This window comes from Diabrotica virgifera, chromosome 6, assembly GCF_917563875.1.
Source record: "Diabrotica virgifera virgifera chromosome 6, PGI_DIABVI_V3a".
Taxonomy (NCBI): Eukaryota; Metazoa; Arthropoda; class Insecta; order Coleoptera; family Chrysomelidae; genus Diabrotica; species Diabrotica virgifera.
In genome coordinates this window covers 66,172,831-66,195,882 of record NC_065448.1, presented here as the reverse complement: position 1 = coordinate 66,195,882, position 23,052 = coordinate 66,172,831, and the positions used below count along the sequence as shown (strand labels likewise).

The 23,052-nt window shown below is 34.3% G+C and overlaps 1 protein-coding gene across 3 annotated transcripts in view; it reads right to left on the bottom strand.

Moving 5' to 3' along the window:
• The window catches only part of LOC114329157 (hemicentin-2), an 869,111-nt gene that overhangs the window by 67,265 nt on the left and 778,794 nt on the right, over positions 1–23,052 (bottom strand). For all 3 annotated transcript variants that reach the window (XM_050654496.1, XM_050654495.1, XM_050654497.1), the window contains exon 13: positions 21,855–22,160. In XM_050654496.1, coding sequence (XP_050510453.1) covers positions 21,855–22,160 — 306 coding nt within the window. The remainder of the gene's footprint in view (positions 1–21,854; positions 22,161–23,052) is intronic.

Below are 23,052 nucleotides of genomic sequence, written 5' to 3'. Positions count from 1 at the left end.
GGCTGATGTGACTTTGCACTTTCAGTCTGCTTCTGTATTTATAAAATAAAATTTGAATTATTATTTTGTTTGGAATAATTACTTGAGAATAATAATTATGATTGGGATCCAAAATAATACCTAACCTAATCCTAATCACCGTAAAAACCTAATAACCGGTTTTTACTTTAAAAAGAAAAAACCGGTTATAACCGGAACAAAAAAACAACCGGTAAAACCGGTTATTGCGAAGTAAAAAACCGGTTTTAGGTTAAAACCGGTAGGTTTTTCCCATCCCTATCTACTTTAATTCTTAGTTCTAAATGATTTCAATTTGCTGAGGACTGTTCCGAGGTTTCCTGAAGACTAAAATACGATGCATCTATTTTTGATCACGAATTCATATGAAACACGTAAATATGCATGAAGGAAATGAGGCTCTCTTTTTTCAATAATAAATATTTTTGTTCACTTGACCGTGAATTAGTGCACTTAACGTAAACCAAGCACCTGAATCCAATAACTTCAGAAGGCTGTAGCTTCAGAATAATAGTATTTAAGGCCTAGGTCCCACGGACTTTTTTAATCTACGCACTGAAAACTATCATTGACCGAACATACAATTTGACCGGGGCCACTTTTCCATAAGGAGTGTTGCGAGGTTCTTTATTTATTTCGCCTTGTGTCGGATATAATAATATTATTGCTAATATTCTAAACCTCCCACTATGCACCAAGAGATTACGTGGAATTTTAATTCAGTGATCGTTTTTTCTGTTCTGAACTTTGATTAGAGTATAGAAGATCAATCAGACCAAAATTGTGTATAATATATTTTTGTTTTATTTTGTATTAGTACTGAAAAGCATAATTATAATATGCACGTGACGTTATTTTAACTTTTTCACATGATAAATTTTTATATTTTACAAAGCAGACACAAAGTTATTAAGCTAAAAAAGTATAGACTTATCGAACTTTCTCTAAAAAATGTATTTAACTTGTAATTTAGATTTTGCTAAAGAAGAGTTCAAACTTATTTTAAGTTAGGCGTTACAAGGAGCTCATTTCGTCGATTTCAAACTTTGACATTATTTGGAAAAAAAAATCGTACATTATTTCAATTAAGGAGATTCAATTCAAATGCATGAAGAGTCCAATTTAAATGAAAATTTTTTACACAAACTGAAAAGTATCAGATGCAGAATTCACCATTATATTAAAGATTAAAATGGTAAATAGTTATTTAAATCTGAAACTTTTCTTGTTGGAAGTTCTTTCTGGTACATCCTTAATCTGCAACTTTTACAATTTATAAGACAGCAGACGACGCCTATAGAAAACAAAACGGACTCTACTATATGCAGTCACATTCCGATTTCATTCGTCTAGGAAAGGGACAGAATGAAACTTCCTAGTACCTACTCAAATCTGAGTAAAGATTCTTCTAAAAGTGTCAATTTTCTGGAGATGTTGGCGACCACATTGACCCATCTTATTCTATTTACGGCAGCTCGAAACAGATCAGTTGACGTTAGACCAGATCCTAAGATAGGGCAGCCAGGATATACGTCTACGTCCAGGGCCTCTCCTGCCCTCAACCTTGCCTTGTAGAATCAACTGTAGTATTCGGTATTTTTCAATACGCATAATGTGGCCGAAGTAAGCCAATTTTCTGTTCTTTACGGTGTTCATTATTATTATTTCTTTGTCTTTTCTTAGCATCTCGAGAATAGTTATAATAGTTGTGTTGTGTGCACCACATTTCAAACGCCTCTAACCGTTTTATGGCATCTTCTGTCAGGCTCCAGCTTTCAACTCCGTAGAGGAGGCACTAAAGACGTAACATCTAAGAATTCTTATGCGTATATTGATACTTAAAGACAAGTTGCACAGAATTTTCCTAAGACTGTTAAAAGAGCTTCTGGCTTTTCAATACGAGTTTTTATTTCGTACCCATGATCCCAAGTATCCTTAACCCGGCATTGGTCGCTAGGTAAATTAGTACGCGAGTGCTCGTGCATGAGATTTTCTCTCACATATCCAACTTTTGCCTTTTTTACAAAATAAAATTTTTAAACCAGATTTTAAATTTTTATTAAACCAATATAAATCAGTCTCCGTATCTTCATAATTTACGGCACCGCACTTTACACAAATACAACAAAAATGCTCTGGACAAATAATTGGTTGATGACAAGAATAACAATTCTTTTCTTTTCTATTTTTGCGACCAGGGGAAATGAACAAAACTGAATTTCCGATGGTTTAGGTTGCGATGAGTTCGGTAATGTTATTTTGGCAACTTTTGCAATAGAATTCCGAAGGCTTAAAGTTAAGTTTGGAATTGTCGAACTATTTATAAGATGAGGTTTCATCAACGATAAAGAAAATTCCTTTAAAAAGAAACGACGTTCTTCTGTTTTATTATTATTATTATTATCTTTACATACGATGTGACTGTTCATGCCGCCAATATTTAATACTGAAAAATATATATGGTAAGTGGCCATCTAAAACTAACTTGTGAAATAGAATATAGGGTTTTTATTTCATCAACCACATCCACGGAGCCTTTTGTTACATTATAAAAGGATATTATTGCAGGTTTTAAAAGTGCCAAAATAGAATTAATTTTTATACACAGTTGGTGGCGCCGGTGGTCGCGCCTTAAGAGAATCTCTCACATGAAGCGCACTGACTCAGAAATCTGTTGATACTAAGTCAATTGAGTCACTATCTGAGCGGACGAGTCTATTAGTTTGACGAGAGGAGGAGAGTTAGGAGACTAGAAGGAACCACAGCGCGTATAATTTCCTGAAAAAAAGTTTCGCGCAATTTTCTGAAACCGTGAGAGAAAATCTCATATAGCGACCACCGCCGGATTAATGTTCCAGCCCAGATAGCATAGAGCCTCTAGAGGTGTATTGTTTAAGGTAAATTGGGTGTTTATGTTGGTGTTTTTATTAATGATAATTATTTTTGTCTTCTTATAATTTAGTTTTAGGCCGTATTTGTTACATGCTTCTACAATATTTCCATGATCCTTTGGAGCCCCTGCGCACTATCTGCCAGCAATAATGTATCGTTTGCATATCTAATATTATTTATAACTTGTCCATTTACTGCAATACCATCTTTTGATTCGTCCAAGACCTCTCTATAAATGTTTTCAGAGTATATGATAAATAATGCTGGTGATAGTATGCAACCGTGTCTAACTCCTTTTTTGACTGTGAAGATTTCGGACAGTTCATTTTCGAATAAAAATAGAAAAATAAAATACGGTTTTAAGTGTTTTCGATTCAGAGGGATGCACAATCCCTGGACAGCTGTTTCTGCCTTGTAGGCTTCCTCAACAGAGTAGCATGCACTCATCTGAAGCGAAAACCAGCCAGCGCATCTATTTAAGGGAAATTTAAGGGAATTACAAATCATTGAAATCCCCATTGGGACGCAATTCAGCGACATTTCTTAAACAAACTGATGCAGAATTCACCATTATAATAAAAATTAAAATGGTAAATAGTTATTTAAATCTGAAACTTTTCTTGTTAGAAGTCCTTTCTGGTACGTACTTAACATGCGACTTTTACAATTTAGAAGACAGCAGACGACGAATATAGAAAACAAAATGCTATGTAACAAAAGCTTAATATATGCAGTCACATTCCGTTTTCATTCGTCTAGGAAAAGGACAGAAAAAAACTTCCTAGTAATCAAATCTGAGTAAAGATAGAAAAGTAGAAGACGGTTTTGCTTGTTTTCGTTTTAGAGAGATGCACAATCCCTGGACAGCTGTTTCTGCCTTATAGGCTTCCTCAGCAGAGCAGCGTGCACACCTCTGAAGTTTTTTCAATTAGAAAATACGGAAAATATTCCTCCTACCTTTTATTCAATTGTCTGTACAGGTTTTGTCCCAATTCAACGACAATGGTATCGAGACAACGACAACGAGATCAACCACAGAATTTCATTAAAAGACAGTGGATGGAAAAATACAGAAATAAAGAAAAAACGCTTATAATATGGTACTAACTGATCCTGACAAAGCATATGATAGAGTTACTCGAGAGATTCTGTGGTGGGCCCTCAAAAAGGAAGGAGTCCCCGGAAATATGTAAAGATTTTGAGGGATATATTTATTATCTATATGAGGGAGCAACAACTAGTGTTAGGACAGGTGTGGGAGAGACTGATAAATTTCATGTGAAAGTAGGATTGGATCAAAGCTCATTGCTTAGTGCTTATTTTGTTCTCATCAGTTTTGGATGAGATAACAGCGAAGCTACTGGGTAACGTAACATTCCCTGGTGCTTAACCTTCGGAAGACCAAGCGGAGGAAATTGTGACCCCAGCGTATGTTTTTCTTTAATAAATTCAAAAGTATTTTCAATTTTTAACTCATTATTTTTTATTTGACTTTAATATCATTCTAGATATCCTCATATTTTTAAATAAAAAAATTCCCTATATTTTACGAATAAAAAATATATTCTGAAGTTGATGTTTAGTAAAATACCGTCTATTATCTGTAATTCCAAGTAGTTTTACGCTAATGACGTCGACGTTGCAAAGTAACAAGACACTTACTCAACATACACACTACACATGACACTAATACTCATGTTGTGACTGGCTGAATGATATAAAGTCCATGCTATAAAAAAAAATAAAAAAAATAAAAAAAAAACTTCATTTGTTTGTTAATTGTCCTTTTTGACATTTTTGACCTGGGGTAATTTTCCCCCCCTTGGTCATCCGTGTAACAAAAAAAGGTTGGTCATCGGAAGGTTAATGTATGTTAATGATGTAGTGTTAGTAGTAGGGATGGCGGTTATTGAAAAAACACCGGTTTTCTGTTATACTGTTTCTTTTTACCTACGGTTTAACCTACCTGTTATAACCGGTTAAAAAACCGGCTGTTCCAAAAACCGGTGTTCGGTTTTTTTAGTCACAGCCAATACCCAATAGGTTACATTTACATTGCGCTTCAGTTTGCGATACTCCATTCGAATGGATATCAGTCCATATCAGTATAGTAATCAGTCATCAGTGTTGTAAAATCGGTTTCAGTCAGCTTAAAATTTCTCATTTTCGCGCGGTGGACGAAAAATTTTCACATTTTTTCTCTGAATTCAGTATTTTTTCCACTTAACTGGTTTTTCACCTGTTATTTCTTTGAAAAGACAAAACCGGTTATAACCGTGACAAAAAAAGAACCGGAAAAACCGATTATCAGGTTTTTCCCACCCCTAGTTAGTAAAAAATAGTGAAAGCGACTTAAAAAAAAAACTGGAATAGTGTAGACAAGCTTTTGAGGGAAATGTCTTAAAACTTAGTAGGACAACAGAGTCTTTTGGATATTCATTTAAATAATATGTCGATGAAGAGTTAGTACATTTGGCTTAGCAGGCTAATGGATGTTTAATTTTCTACGTCTTCTTTAATCTTTTTTTTTTGATGTAGCAGAACCGTTACGGTCTTAGGCCATTGAGACGTTATTGACATTTATTATATTAGTCCTGTCGCCAGGGGGGGTACAACGGCCTCCTTTATTCAGATGGACTTACCCAAGTTTTTTATGTATTTTGACCCGTAGAACACGAATTTTTTGGGTAACAGTTGATCCGGATGTCGATAAGATTGTTATAAACGAAGAAGTTGAGGAATTACATAACAGCGATTTCTCGCAAAACAAAACATGTTTTTGTATTTTTTGGGCCAGTGTAACCAAAAAGTGTTCCTACAAATTTTTTCGTAGGATGCATAGTTTTCGAGATAAACGCGGTGGAACTTTCAAAAAATCGAAAAATTGCAATTTTTGTACCTGAATAACTTTTGATTAAAAAATAAAATAGCAATTCTGCTTACCGCATTTGAAAGTTCAAGTCAAAGTATATCGGTTTTAGTTATTTGGATTGCTAAAAATTTATTATTTTATTGTTAAACAAAAGTATAAACACCTAGTGCTGGAGTGATGTTTTCAATGATTTCTCATTTAAAATCGAACGAGTAGGTAGAGTAGGTACAAGTGCAAGCCAGGCTATTTCTACGTAGCATGCATGTAAACGCATGTATTAGGCACGGGAAACACTATGTGTTTATAGCTTTTTTTAGCAATAAACACATAAATTTTTAGCAATGTATATATTCGAAGCCGATAGAATTTGACTTGAACTTTCAAATGCGGTAAGCAGAATTGCTATTTTATTTTTTAATCAAAAGTTATTCGGGTTCAAAAATTGCAATTTTTCGATTTTTTGAAAGTTCAACCGCGTTTATCTCGAAAACTATGCATCCTACGAAAAAACTTGTAGGAACATTTTTTGGTTAGAATGGCCCAAAAAATACAAAAACATGTTTTGTTTTGCGAGAAATCGCTGTTATGTAATTCCTCAACTTCTTTGTTTATAACAATCTTATCGACATCCGGATCAACTGTTACCCAAAAAATTCGTGTTCTACGGGCCAAAATACATAATAAAAACTTGGGTAAGTCCATCTGAATACAGAAGGCCGTTGTACCCCCCCCCTGGCGACAGGACTATATACATTTGTTTGGTTATTTTGTAACATATAACGTATAAAATCTAACTTAGACTGGATAATTAAAGCAATGCTATAGTGTCATTGTGTGTTTGTGGCTAACCTCTGACTACCTTATAATTAATGAATTACAGGATAAAGGCTAGTAGAGACTAAAAATATAATCTTAAATACAACAACAGAATTGGTTAAATTAGTAAAAAGAAGTTACAAAATATTTAATTCTGGGCAACAATATGTTTATTGAACTAGTGACAACAATGATAAATATATGGAATAATAGACCTAATTTTAACAGCCAAAGGTTTCTAAAATTAAGTGCATATAAGTTTCCATACCGCTCTAAAATATGCAGCCTTATAAATTTCTAACTCTTCCTAAAACGGGATGTCTTTCTACCTCTTATATATTTAAGTATACCTACAACGTACGGAGACATAATTGCGGTACTAGATTCAAGTTAGAATAACATAATAGATAATATGTAGTGTGCAAAACAAAGTAGCAAAATATCAATGTAGCATCTGTGTGCCAGAATAATTATTGACAACAATATCTCTTTGAAAATATATATGATCAGTCCATTATTTTTGTAATTATGATGTAATTAAAACAATTTATGGATGTCAATATTTAATGAGCATCTGTATAATTTTAGCTAAACACAGACAGTTGTTTGATGTACTAAATTTTATTTTGCACTTCATTTTGAAAAGATTTGTTTATAATGTATGCTATATTAAACTATAATTACTGTACCATCTTTATGTGTAATTTTTTTAAATCCTGGTGATACAAAATAAGATAATATTATTATATTACTTGATATTTGGATTGTAGGTAGATGTTTTAACTTAAATTACTCAATACTTAAATCAAGCTATTGTTTACAAATAATTAAAAAAGGCGTGTAAAATATTTTTTTGCACGATTGATCATTTTGGACTGTTTACCGTGACAGATTTTACGTCAGTAGGTGACATTTACTAGCAACTCGACGGTAAGTAATCCAACTCGACGGTAAGTACTCCAACTCGACGGTAAGTAATTCACTTACCGTCGAGTTAAAAAATCTTTTAATTCTAATTTATTTTTTGAAAGAATACAAAAAACTAACGAATTATTTATTAATATTGAAACTTATGGTACAATTTGTTAAATTATTTAATGAAATCCCACTTGTTTGGGCTGTGGTTTCACTTCTAACAGAAACTCCTGCAGAATCGCATACATTAGTAATATCCAACATTTTTTCTCTTCAAATACGCGATCAAAGTTGAAAACTTGGAAATATCAATGCCATCATGGAGAAAAACGGTGGATTTAATCATTGAATATTCTGCCCAGAGGCTTCCAGGAGCTTTCAACTGCATATGTCTTTGAACGAAATATGCCAATAGAGTCTTTTCTTCGATTCTTAAATTCCTGCCTTCGCACCATTTTCTAAAACTTTGGTAGGTATTTTGATAACGGATTTTGGATTTTTCGGAAATAATTGCGGAACACCCTTCTTCCCAAGCCCGTTCAATTTCTTCAAATTCACTTTCGCTCATATTTTAATTTATAATAATCAAAATTGTACTTAAAATTATTGACAACTAAATAAAAACTCAATTCTCCATTGTTGTTATGCACCCTAGTTAGTACCTAACAACCAAAGTATCTATCTTTATAAAATGAATGAAACTAGTCAATATGACGAAAATGTTTAATTTTATAATTTATAATGGTATCAATCGTGCAAAAAACGTTATAAGCATGTCGAACGTTAAGGGTAACCGATCTCAGACAATAATTGGAGTCGTCGCTCCACTCCTCCCCCAAACCATTGTCTTCGATCGGTATAAAACCCTTACCGTTCTCCATACTTAATATACTAATTTAATCTTCTCTGTAATTCTGTAACACTTACTGCAATAGATGAAACTGGTGATATAAGGATCAAAAATGATAAAAACGACGATATAAATATAAGGGAAGGAATGGAAAATCTCATTACCAGAGAATTACAAGTAAAAGTACCTACATGATACATGTTACAAGTAAATGATAGAAAAAAGTGCAACACATATTATAATGACTATTTCATTCATAGGAGATTCTTACCAATAGAAAGCTACAGAAATCTGAATTAAATCGATAATTTTTGATAATCTCCCGTCGTTAAGTATATTACGTCAGATGCCCTTCTTTGCTACGAAAAAATACATTCAGTGACATTAATGACAATTAATGTTTTAAAAATTATAAAAGTGATGACTTTCAATCGTCAAATATTTATAAAAACTGTGGGTTTAATGGTACTTACATAAATAAATTACAATAAAATTTTGGTTTTGAACAGTTTTATTCATGAAATAATCGCAATAAATTGCACTCGTCCTCTGAAATTAATATATAATTTTTGCTCTCGTGACACTTTGACATAATTTCACTCGCCTTCGGCTCGTGACATTAAAACTGTCAAAGTGTCACTCGGGAAAAATTCAATAATTTCAGAGCTCTTGTGCAATTACTACTGAAAATCAAGAGCACGTTATGAAAACAAAACGACTGTATTTACATAAACAATGACCCAACAATGAAAGAAAAAACTGAAACAAATAAGCAAAGTGGCGAAAAAAGAAAAGGAAAACTGACACAACAGGACACAAAAAGTTAACAGTAGACTCTAGGAAATGGAGATGGGATGACCAGAAAAATTAGGTACACTTAATTAGAAATGGGAAGCTGCACAGAGGGGGTAAAAAAATAAATACCAATAAATATAAAATAACATAAAACCGCTTATGATAGGGGAGCAAAATATGCTAAATGTGCAGACACTCGAGCGCTTTTGGGACCTATTATGTTGTGAAGAGTAGGTCCTAAAACCAAAAAAAGTTAAGTACAATTTTCCATTTTAGTGTGGACTTGTCCATTTTTAATTTAACTTTCCATTTCCAACAATCGTTTTTTTAGATTATAGTGCCATCTAGCCATAATTCAAAAAAATGTCTGGAACAAAAGTTAAGGAATCCAAATTTGCAATAAAAAATAGGGGCTCCCATTTAAGATTTTATAGTAAACCCCCACCCCACCTCCGTGGGGGGTTGTGTTTGTTGCCGAAATCGATAGATTTTTCAAATACATTGAATAAGTGTATTTTTCAGTTTTTCGATCTGATGTTCATTTCGCGAAATATCGCGAGATTCGTATTTAAAATAATAAACTTACCCCTCACCCTTCTCCGTGGAAAGTCGTGTTTGGTATCATTCGATAGATTTTTGAAAAATATGGAGTACGTATTTTTTAGTTTTTCGATCTGTCTGTCATTTCGCGAAATAATCGCTTTTTTCTTGTAAAACTTGAAGACTCACCCATTTCCTTACGCCCCGGTCAAATTATCAGATTTTTGAAATATACACTGTTTTGCATCTACTTACCTTATCTTAATCTGATTATTTCGACTTTTTCTAAGGATAATTTTGTTTTTCGGCCCCCCCTTAACGAACTCACTTGCATTAGAGCCAATAAATGGTAGAGGTACATTTTCAGGGTACAAGGTTTCTCCCCATGTAATAATCTGACGCGCTCGAGTAACTGCAAAAAACCCCGCTTGGGCTCCCCTACCATTAAATCAATACAGTATTTTCTAATGTTCAGTTGTGGGGCAAGTACATTTTCTGCGGAAATATAATTTACTAATAAGCCTCAAAAATGTGGAAAACTATAGTCTCAATTAATTATTTTTATAGCTTATACTTTGGATTCATATTATTTATCCAACAAAATATTTTACTTGCCTTAATATATATCTCACGTCCTGCCTCAATACGAGTAATGAGTTTTGTAAGAAACTTTCAAAATAAATTAAAAATAGATTAAATCCACAGGGAAATTCTCAATGTATATCCTACAGGAACGGTCTTTCGAGTGCGTTTATATTTCCAAAAAACGAACCGAAATTATCATACCAAAAGTCCTAACCTCATTTTGAACTAATAGAGTTTCAAGTATCTCTTTCCTCTATTTTCAATTCAACCACTTTAGTCATTTCAATGTCACAATGCCGCAACGACAAAACCCTCTAAACCATTATACCCTCACAAAACTATTAAACTATCAGAGGCACTTATCTGCATACGTGGGTCTGTGGATGCCCTTTATTTGGGCCTCCATTTAGCCGATGCTGGTCCGAACGAACCGCTTGTCGAAAGTGTCACAAGCAGATATTATTTTGTGCGCCGCCACATTGTTAACGCTCAACGAAAGACTGTTCCTGATATTAGAGATGGATATTTTTTATTTTTTGTTTATACTTGCAATTTAAAAACCAAATATTAATATCTGGTGCTTCTTACGCTTGAATAATTTGCATTAAATGTTGCTGGAATGCAAAAAATATGCACATTTAAAATAAGGGTGGTGTAGTACGCAGTGGAATTAAAATAAAATTAAAACCCTATAACCAAGAGCAATAGAAAACAAAACTTCTCATTTAGATAACTTTAACTTTAGAATTATTAGCGGAAGGATATAGGCCTGGGTCCCGCGTACCAAAAAAAAAACTTCATTAATAGCAAGCTGAAAATTTGTTAATAGCTTAACGGTGTCTAGTCGGACAAACTTTGATTTACGGGTACACTGGAACAGGGGAAGATTTAATTGTGGAACAGTTTAAAAATTTGGAATGTCAGAACTTCCCATTATTTTGTCGGACAGGACATCCAATTGATTTATTACCCTTTCATTAAACTCTCATGCAAAAATCAGACTATTACTAACCAACATGATTACTGTCATTTAACATGTTCTTCGTGTTTCACTCATTAAAAGACCAGTCTGATTTTTGCATGAGAGTTTAATGAAAGAGTATCAAATCAATTGGATGTTCTGTCCGACAAAATACATGGGACGTTTTCGTAATCTGACGTTCCAAATTTTCAAACTAATTCACAATTAAAACTTCCCCTGTTCCAGTGTTCCCGTACATTAAAGTTTGTCCGACTAGACACACACCGTTAAGCTATTAACAAATTTTCAGCTTGCTATTAATAAGTTTTTTTGGTACGTGAGATCCAGATCTAAGATTCATATTACACATTTTAAAGTTAATTAAAAATGAGTATGACAGTGATGTTATTTAAACTAAAGTTAATTACAATTTAACAATAGTACAATTTTTATTATTTAATTACATATGCTTTCTCTCATGACGATCTTCCAGTGCGTCACAGTTTTTCGATTTCTTTCTAACGCATTAAATTGCATGTGATAGAAAAAAACGCACGTCAGTGATTACATTTCGTCGGTGACCTTTATAACATTTATTCTAGTTGTCAATAGATAGCGCTATAATCTAAAAAAATATATTTACGAATTATATAATGTATCTACGGATATAATCTGTTCAATTTATAAGACTATACAAATGAAAGAAAATACCATTTTATAAATGCAATAAACACAATTGATTTAATTTTATGCCAAATTGCAAATAAAATTTGACAACTGTCAGATTTAACTAAAATGTCATGTCACTAAAATGTATATTATCACGGACTTACCTTTTTTTTCTATCATTTGTTACACACTGAAAATTGCTCATAAAAAGAAGCATACCATTCTTATTTATTTAATAATCTTTAGTTTATCAAATAATGGTGGAGAAAAACCAAGAATAGAAAGAGTTCTTGGAGGTGGAGGCAGGGTAATAAGAAATTTAAGATAAAGAATATAGTGTGATTGACTTTGCAGTTGAACGGCAATATTTGTCTGTGGTTAATACATTCTTTGTAAAAACTGAAGACCAATATGTTACCTATATAGTAGCCAAGACAGAGAAAGTTATATAGATTGTGTGATGTATTCAGCGCCACTGACGCCACCTATGCGCCATTCGAAATTTTTCGACAGTGCCGATGAATCAAATGTGGCTTCATAAGTAAAGGTCGGATTATTAGGCAAAATAGCTTTTGGACTTAGTTCATTTTGTATAAAAACTCTTAAGTTATGTACCTATATCACCTCTATGTTGCATATACGTTAAGTTTTCTCTCTTTTTTAACGAAAATCCTTGCCCGCTATAGGTACCTACCGTTTTGTTAAATTGTTGTTGCCTATAAAAACGAGCTCTAGCAGTAAAATCCCAAAAATTTACACTACTGTTTTATTAATAAATATTTACTACAATAATCTAAAACTAATATAAAACAGTTTTAGAGGCACAGGTATAGAAATATAAAATATTAAAAACAATCATAAAAATATAATGCAGTTATTTACATCGGATGGCATTATCTCTACACGAAACGGTAAGTTTACGACAAGCCAGAACAACTTCTAAATAGTTTTGCTATCCCAAAGGAACGCGTTCTATGTCTGGTGTGGAAATTATGACCTTCCTCGTATGGACCTGTCTGCTTTATAAGACAAATACTTTCAAATTTGTGTGTTATTATAAAAGCGCAGTATTGCTGAGATTCGGGTACATACTCTGTTTCGTATGAAAATCTTCGTTTGAAATCTTTAACTATAAAATGGATTTTAACCAAAAATGTGCATAATCTTTATTTTATTTTACCTATTAGGTACAATTATCTTTTACTGTACCTAAAAAAATACCTACCCAACAAGCAGATCAATAAACGTTAACACAATACACTGCTTCACACAATTTGTGGAACACTGTGATTTTAAGTTCTGTTATGATTTTTTAATTTTAATGTTAAACGAATAGTCGCAAGGAACGCAGCAGTTTTAGTAAGCATATATTTATGTATATGCCCCATATAGTGCGGGATCCGAATATAGGTCGACCTGCATCCCTCTGCTTTCCGGATGAAACATTTTTTTTACTAAATTTTATACAGAGACTAATACGACTTGCATGGGTTGCCTATAAGAATCGTGTCATAGCTATCCTTAAAGGGGCTGTAGGGGTTGAAATCAATATTTCAAGCACATTTTTTTGAAATTATGGTAGCATTTTTATCTTTATATTATACATATAAACATATTGAGTATAATTCATAGATTATTTAAAAAAAATTCAAGAAAAAATATTGAAAAATATGCTTTTTCTTCCTTTAGTGTCTATTCGTTTCGAATATTGGCGATCATTCTGGCTATAATTATTTTATTAACTGATGCTTTAAATAGATTAGTTGTTGTTGTGGAGAACCATTTCCTCAGGTTCTTTAACCATGATATTCTTCTTTTCCCAACTCACCGCTTTCCGAATACTTTACCTTGAAGGATTACCTTCAGTAATCTGTATTTAGTGCCGTTTCTCATTATGTGTCCGAGATATTCTAACTTTCTCCGTTTAATGGTATCCATCACCTCTCCATCGTTTCCCATTCTTCGCAATACGGTCTCGTTGGTTATCTTGTCCTTGTTGGATAACCAACTCTCGTTGGTTATCCTTGTTTTGCTTTATTTGTTGAAAAATATGCTAACGGTGGCAAATTTTAGAAGACACCTCAAAAAACAATGAACTTTGTGGTGAACATTAGAACTCATCATAGGATCATGGTAACCAAAAAATTTAAAAAACTTGAATAGCTTATAAGTTTTTCTAGGTACCGCTCTCGAGTTTTTTGAGTTTTATCAACTTTTGACATAACTCAGAAGTCAAAATAACGAGTTCTTTCCAAAAAACGGTAAAAATAAACATATTATTTATTAATGGTAAACAAAAAATAAGCATACAACAAAAAATATCTCGACAGCCTTACCTCAAGGAATGTGCAAAGAAAATATATACAAAATTCCAGGTAGGTCGGTCAAGTAGTTTTTGAATTACAATCTCTACAGCCTTTAAAAAGACAGTTTGAGGAAAACGCGTTTAAAGTATGGTTTTAGTTTCAATATATTTTTGTCTGTCAAATTGTAAAGTGATGCACACTGGAATATGCTTTTGAATCGCGGAGTAATTTACAAAAAAGAATAAGAAGAGCGGTTGACCGTTTCTCACTACGTTTAAGCGCGCTGGCGCGAACTTGCTGCTAAGCGAGTCGAAGGTAGGGAGGTAGGGAGGTAGGGAGGTAGGGAGATAGTGTTGAATATTCCTACTTTCGACTCGCTTTGCAGCGGGTTTGCTCCAGCGCGATTGAACGTAGTGAACAACGACCAACAGCTGTTCTCATTTTCTTTTGTTAATTACTTTGCGATTCAAAACTAAATTCCGGTGTGCATCACTTTACGATTTGGCAGACAAAAAAGAAATTAAAAATAAAAGTTGACTATACTTTAAACGCGTTTTCGTCAAGACTTCTTTTTTCAAAAGCTTTAGATATTGTAACTGAAAGACTACTTGAACGACATACAGTAGAGTGTCGATAATCCGAACTTGGTAATTCAAACGTTCGCTAATCCGGACGAAAAAAAAATTATACAATTAAAAATATGATTGCGGACCGAAATTTTGGATTTAATATGACAATATGGGCAAAATATAACCGCGGATTTTTGTTTTGTTTAAGCAGAAATACATACAATATACTTGTTTATTATGCAGGTGTTTTATTCCTTGTAACTAACATATGCACATATGTACTATGTTTTGTGAGCTTTGTAGGTATTTTTAACTCGATAATCTGAACAATTTGATAATCCGAACTACCCCTGTACCAATTAGTTCCGATAATTGACGCTCTACTGTACCTGGAATTTTGTACATATTTTTTTGGCGCTATTTATATCTCGACAGCGTTACTTTTCCTTAAGGTAACGCTGTCGAGATATTTTTTGTTTTATCCTATTTTTTGTTTAACTATAATAAATATGTTGATTTTTACCCTTTTCCAAAAAAAAATCGTTGTTTTGATTTCTGAGTGATATCAAAAAGTCAAAAGTCGATAAAACTAAAAAACTTGGCAGCCTTACCTCAAGAAACTAATAAGCTAAAAATCGAATTTTTTGTTTACCATGATCCAATGATGAGTTCTGATGACCACGACAAAATTCATTGTTTTTTGAGGTTTCTTTAAAAATTTGCCGCCGTTAGTTTAATTTTCAATATTTTTCCTTGAATTTTTTGCTGAATAATGTATGAACTGTACTGAATATGCTTATATGATTTAAAAATCAAATAATTCTACCATACTTTCAAAATACAAATGTGCTTGAAATATTTATTTCAACCCCTACGCCCCCCTTGAGGATAGCTATGACACGATTTTGATAGGCAACCCTTCTTCTTCTTTAAGTACCGTGCCCAAATTTTTAGGCGTGGGTGGCTTCCATAACAATTTGCCGATATCGTTCTCGATCTTGTGCGGCATGTAACAATTGATCTTCTGATAAGCCAGTCCATTGACGAAGGTTTCGGAGCCATGAATATTTCTTTCGACCAAGTCCTCTTTTTCCGTCGATCTTTCCATTGAGTATTAACTGCAGCATCCTGTATCTGCTACCTCTCATTATATGCCCCAGATATTCAAGTTTTCTCTTTTTTATCATCTTCATTAAGTCACCTTCGCCTTGACCTACTCTGTTTAAGACTTCTCTGTTTGAAATGCGTTGAACCCAAGATATTCTGAGCTTTCTACGATACGACCACATCTCAAAGGCTTCTAATTTGTTCATCATGTTAACCTTCATGATCCAGGTTTCACATCCATATAGTAATACAGGATACACATAACATTTTAGGAACTTGATTCTTAGTTGTAAATTCAGCTGAGAGTGGCTCAGAATAATAGATCTAAGTTTCATAAATGCTCCTCTTGCAATTTTTATACGAGTTTTAATTTCTTCCTCCGGATTTAGTGTCTCGTTTATCCAACATCCTAGGTATTTAAAATGGTTAACTTTTGTTATTGATTCATCACTGACAATTAGTTGCATAGGGCCGACGTCTTGTTTACTAACCACAAGTAACTTTGTCTTTGTTGCATTTATGTTAAGTCCGTTATTGGAGCATTCTCTAGTGACTCGATCAATAAGGAATTGAAGATTTTCGATATTTTCAGCCATGATCGCGGTGTCGTCTACATATCTGATGTTGTTAATAATTTCTCCCCCGATTCGGACTCCACATTGTCCTTCCAAGGCTTCATTAAAAATTATTTCCGAGTATACGTTAAACAAAGTTGGGGATAACACACAACCCTGTCTGACACCTCTTTGAATGCAAATTTTGTCTGTTTCTTTGCCGTCTACCAGAATAGAAGATTCTTGATTCCAATATAGATGTTGTAAAAGTCTCAGATCTTTATCATCTATTCCAATCATTTCTAGATATTCAAACAACCTATCATGTTGAACTCTATCAAACGCCTTCTCAAAATCTATAAAGCAGACGTAAATTGGTTTCTGTACTTCCCATGATCGTTGACGTAATGTTAACATTGAGAACAAAGCTTCCCTTGTTCCCAATCCTTCTCTGAAACCGAATTGTTTGTTTCCCATTGTCTCTTCACATTTCTGCTTGATTCTATTAAGAATTATCTTAAGAAGTAGCTTGAGAGAGTGGCTCATGAGACTAATTAGTCTAAAGTCTTTACATGATGATGTATTAGGTTTTTTGGGAGTGGAATAAATGTAGACTCCAACCATATCTGTGGCATCATTCCAGTCTCGTATATATGGTTATAAATGTTTGTTAATTGTGAGACATTATCGTCATCCAGAAGTTTGAGCCAGTCTGATTGTATTTGGTCAGGGCCTGGAGATTTCCCATTTTTGCTCTATTTGATGGCTTTCTCTACTTCCGCTTTTAAAATACTAGGACCAGTATTCGTATACTTTGTGGTGTTAAGTGGTGGCCTCGTATCCAGGAAGAGCTCTTTTATATAGTTAGTCCATTCTTCCTTTTTTCATCCAAGTCGAGAATTATGTTACCTTTGGAGTTTCTCGTAAAGTAAGGAGTTCTTTTTCTCTGAGTGTAGGTAATTTCTTTAAGCTTTTTATGTATATTAAACTCGTCATGTTTTCTTTGTAGTTCTTCCATTTCACGACATCTTTGTTCCATCCAGTCCTCTTTTGCTCGCTTAACCTCGTATCTTATTTGTCGATATATCTCTCTATACCGAATCTCGTCTTTGTTTTTCCAATTTCTTCTTTGTTGAATAAGGTCTAGTATTTTATCGGTCATCCAATCCTTTTTCTTTATTGGGTCTTCTTCTGGTTTCAAAACTTCGTTTGCTATGGTGACCATGGCGGAATTCATGATATCTAGATTTTGACCGATATTTTCTTGTGCAGATCTTTCTAACTGTTTTTTAATCTCACGATTTATCTTATTTCCGAACTCATCTGCTATTACGACATTTCTTAGGAGTCGAGTATTAGGTTTCTTCTGCGTTGTGGGGGCTTTTATTCTTTTTAGTTTTAGTTTGAATCCAGCACAGAGCAGATTATGGTTAGTTGCTGCGTCTGCACTTGGGTATGTTTTTGCAGATGTAATACTGTTTCTAAACCTTCTATTAATGATAATGTAGTCAATTTGATTTCTGACTATCTTTCTCTCTTGATCAGCTGGAGATTTCCAGGTATATAGTCGTCTTTTAGGTTGCTGAAACAAAGTATTTGCTATAATGCATTTCTCTTCTTGGCAGAACTGTATTAGTCTTTGCCCTATTTCGTTCCTTTCTCCAAGTCCATACTTTCCGGTTATATCTTGTGTGATTTCGGCACCAACTTTTGAGTTGAAGTCTACCATAATAATTGTAGCTTCATGTTTTTCTGTGCTCCGGAGAATTTGTTTAATTTCGTTGTAGAATTGCTCAATTTCTTCATCTTGTTTTTTGTTCATAGGCAACCCATGCAAGTCGTATTTTTCTATGTATGAAATTTAATAAAAAAATGTTACATTCGGAGAGCAGATGGGTGCAGGTCGACCTATATTCGGATCTTAGGATAATATAAGATAAATTTTAGTATCTTGGCTTCCAGTATGAAGCTGCACTTTCGGAATAATAAACAAACATAATATTATCGTCTACGATATCAGTGACGAACAGAAAGAATGCTTTTACCATATACGTAATATTTTTATTCACTAAAATGAAGAGAATGTTCTGTGGAAGAGATTGAGCCTTGAAATGAAACTTCGCCTGATGAGATGTTACGTACTTTCTGTGCTGTTCTACGGAATGGAGTCATAGACGCTAAAAAAGATTGATACCAAAAAATTAGAGGCATTTGAACTGTGGATGTATCGCAGAATCTTGAGAATATCATGGACGGAGAGAGTCATAAACGTCGAGGACTTGAGAAGAATGAATAAAGGACAGGAAGTCATATTTACGATCAAAAAACGAAAACTGCAATACTTGGGACACATTACAAGAGGCGAAAGATATGAACTGCTTCGAATAATTATGCAGGGGACGATAGCAGGAAAAAGGTCCATAGGAAGAAGACGAAACTCCTGGCTAAAGAATCTTCGAGAATGGTATAGCTGTAGCAACAACGAATTGTTTCGGTCAGCAAATTCGAAAATACGTATAGCCCTGATGATCGCCAACCTCCGGAACGGAGATGGCACTTAAAGAAGAAGAATATTTTTATTGTTTATAAAAATCACAATTTACTAAATTTTAGTATGGCTTCTTTAGAATATTATATTCTAGTCTAGATCTAAAAAAGTAAATCTGTTACATAAAAATAGTATTTAGCTTTAATAGTTATTTATGTACTAAGTCAGTAAAGTTACTCTTTATCGAACGAGTCTGACATTACGAGAAGAACAAGAGTAGCGAGCGAGGCGAGTAACAGACGAGTTCGATAAAGAGTCTTTACTGACGTGGTATACATACAAAATTTTATCGCCAACATGTATTTTTTAAATTTAATGTCGTCCGAACCACTGGGGTTTTAAACGACAACAATGGAAAATACATATATATTAAAAACAAAAAGAGATTGTAATATTAATAGTCGGAGAGATATAAGCGGATTTTGTGCGTGATAAGTCATATGGAAAAACTATACGGGGATATGTTGAATTAGTTGTGTACATGACTTTCACCAACGGCCGGAAACCAGAGTGGGGGCCGAGGGTAGTTATAAGGGGTCAAAGTCGCGGTTTTTATTATTTTTTTTGTGTCGCTCATGATCGAGATAGTGCACCAAAATTTGGGAATAAGTTGGTCATGACGTAACTAAGTAAAATCTTCAGAGGTGGCAGGCTGCGTGGCCGACAAAGGGTTGGGGCCGGGGTGAATACAAAAAATATAAGGGGTTTTTTGCGACGTTCGCGATTGAGAGAGTGCACCAAAATTTGGGAATAAGTAAACCATAAAATAACTAGTAAAATCCTCAGAGCCGGAAACCCGAGGTGGTGGACGAGGGTAGTTAAAAGGGGTAAAATTCGCCGTTTTTATTATTTTTTTGGTGACGCTCATGATCGAGATAGTGCACCAAAATTTGGAAATAAGTAGGTCATGAAGTAAATAAGCACAATCTCCAGGGGTGGAACGCTGCGTGGCCGATAAAGGGGTGGAGGTAGGTGTGAATATAAAAAATATACGGGGTTTTTTGCGACGTGCTAGATTGAGATAGTGCACCAAAATTTGGGAATAAGTAGACCATGACCTAAATAAAACCTCCAGAGCCGGAAACCAGAGTTGGGAATGAGGGTAGTTTTAAGGGGTCAAAGTCGCAGTGTGTATTATTTTTTGTGACCCGGCACAACATTTGTCCCCCACGCAGCGTTCCGCCCCTGGAGATTTTACTTAGTAATATCATGATCTACTTATTCCCAAATTTTGGTGCACTATCTCGATCACGAACGGCAAAAAAAGCCCCATATATTTTTATACTCACCCCTGCCTACCAGCCCTTTGTACCCCAAGCAGCGTTCCGCCCCTGGAGATTTTACTTAGTTACCTCATAACCTACTTACTCCCAAATTTTGGTGCACTATCTCCATCATGAGCGCCACAAAAAAAATAATAAAAACCGCGAATTTTACCCCTTATAACTACCCTCGTCCGCCACTCTGGTTTCCGCCTCTGTGGATATTACTTAGTTATGTCATGGTCTACTTATTCCCAAATTTTTGTGCACTCTCTCAATCACTAACGTCGCAAAAGAACACCTTATATTTTTTTATTCACCCCTGCCCCACCCCTTTGTCGGCCACGCAGCGTGCCACCCCTGGAGATTTTACTTAGTTACGTCATGACCTACTTATTCCCAAATTTGGTGCACTCTCTCGATCATGAGCGTCACAAAAAAAATTATAAAAACGTGTTTCCGGCTCTGGGGATTTTACTTAGTTATGTCATGGTCTACTTATACCCAAATTTTGGTGCACCATCTCAATTACGAACGTCGCAAAAAACCCCTTAAATTTTTTATATTCACTCCTACCACCATCCATTTGTCGGCCACGCTGCGTTGCGCCCCTAGAGATTTTACTTAGGTACGTCATGACCTACTTATCCCCAAATTTTGGTGCACTATCTCGATCATGAGCGTCATAAAAAAAATAATAAAACCACGACTTTGACCCCTTATAACTACCCTCGGCCCCCACTCTGGTTTCCGGCCGTTGGTGAAAGTCATGTACACAACTAATTCAACATATCCCCCTATAGTTTTTCCATATTACTTATCACGCACAAAATCCGCTCCCAGCTCTTAGACTATAAGTAAATACATAATAATATACTAACAAAAAGTATACCTGAAAAATTTGTGATACAATTAAAAGTCTTTTATTCCGATTTCCCTTAAAAACTGTATGATATTGTTGATATTTGTATTGTCTCTAAGAAGCTCAGATATGTCCCTGGGAAGGTTGAGTTTACTTCGCGTTTGCTAGTATATTTGACAATCGGTTAAGGTATATTTTATTGATATAAAATAATATTTGCCAACATAATTTGATATTAGTTTTAACACTTACTTGCAATTTACAATTTAAGAACTTTTTAAATTCTAGACGTCATAATAATTTCATGACAGTGATGACAGATAACTTGCAAGATGGCCGCTTTCGATTTTTAATCGATAGTTATCAACATTGAATAATTACTAAATCGGTAAAGTTTTAATTTATTTTATATGAATATAATTACAAAATACTACAGTATATCACTTTTTGAAATAAATTTAATTGATAATATCGCAAATTACAATATTTTTAATAATTAAAGTAAATAAATTGTAAGTCCACTTAAATAATCGCCATTCGATTACTATCATCGACCACTTACGTTCAATCTCGGTTAATTTAATTAATCGCGGCAGGTAAAGTAAAATTATTATTTCAGTACAATAAAGTGTTACTTTACTGCCTTAAATGAGGGCAAATGGGTACAGTAATGAATGACTCTAGTGACGGTTGGCGATAAAAATATTTTGCTATAAAATCACGACATCATTACCTTCAATCATTCTGGATATTCGTTCTTCACATTCTCCATACATACTTGCTCTATACTGTGCACTTCGTCTATGAAATCCCTCTCCAAATCCATCCTCGGACAAATCAAATTCATCAGGAGGTTTGCTACTTCTTCTTCGCTTGACAATTCCAGTTTTTGGTTTTTTGCAGGCGAGAATTGCAGATACTGATACTATACTTATTATTAGAATGACAGCAGCACAAGCTAGACCTACTATTATAGCAGTTAAGTTCATACTGGATGTGGAATTTTCTGCAGTTGGTACAACTTCTGAAGATTGGGCATCTGAAACAAATAATGAGTTACTGGGAGTTCATATACAGAGTGTGCCAAAGAAAAGAGTCCACCTCGATATTTGGCAGTATTTATTAGATTTTAAGGAAATGACCAAACAGGTCTATTTTTGATCTAAGGGGGACACATTTTTACGGTACATCCATCTATCATTTGTCAACCCCCTCCCTTCCACTTTCCTCCCCCCCCCCCTTATTTTTAAATATGGAATAGGGGACGTGTGTTAGCTGATTTGAAAGGTCATTTAATTCTCTATTCAGTAATATAAACATTAACATAATTAAAAATAAATAAACACGGAGGAGACAAGACCTGACACATCTAATACGAGACGACTACTAGAAACAACAGAGATCACAATACTCCCACGAATATCAGGGAAACTCTGTTGGATAGGGAGAGAAGCGAAAATATAAGAAGATCATGCAATGTAGAAGACATAAATGGATGTGTGACAAAACGAAAACAGGAGTGGAGCGAACACATTAGTAGAATGTCAGAGGATAGGATAGTACGAATAGCACAAGATAAATATGTCACCAAATGGACGAAATAGTATTGGCAGACCAAGAAAAAGATGGTGCGATAACTTAAGTAATTAAGGAGGCTAATATTGAAGACGAAACAGGCTTTAAAGCCTACATACAAGAAGGAAGAAGAAGAAGAAAAATGAATAAACCATTTTCAATTTCGTTGCAACACGAAAATACAGCCGCATAATTATTTTAGTTCAATCAAAGAGTTCAGCAAGCACCTCTACCGGTTTCTAAACTTATTAGTCTCTCATCAGGAGGCACATGTGCTGCTTTCTCTGACCCGACCAGGACAAACCTCGACGTGCAGTGACGGATTGCAACGAACGAAATAGCAGGGATGCCCTAGC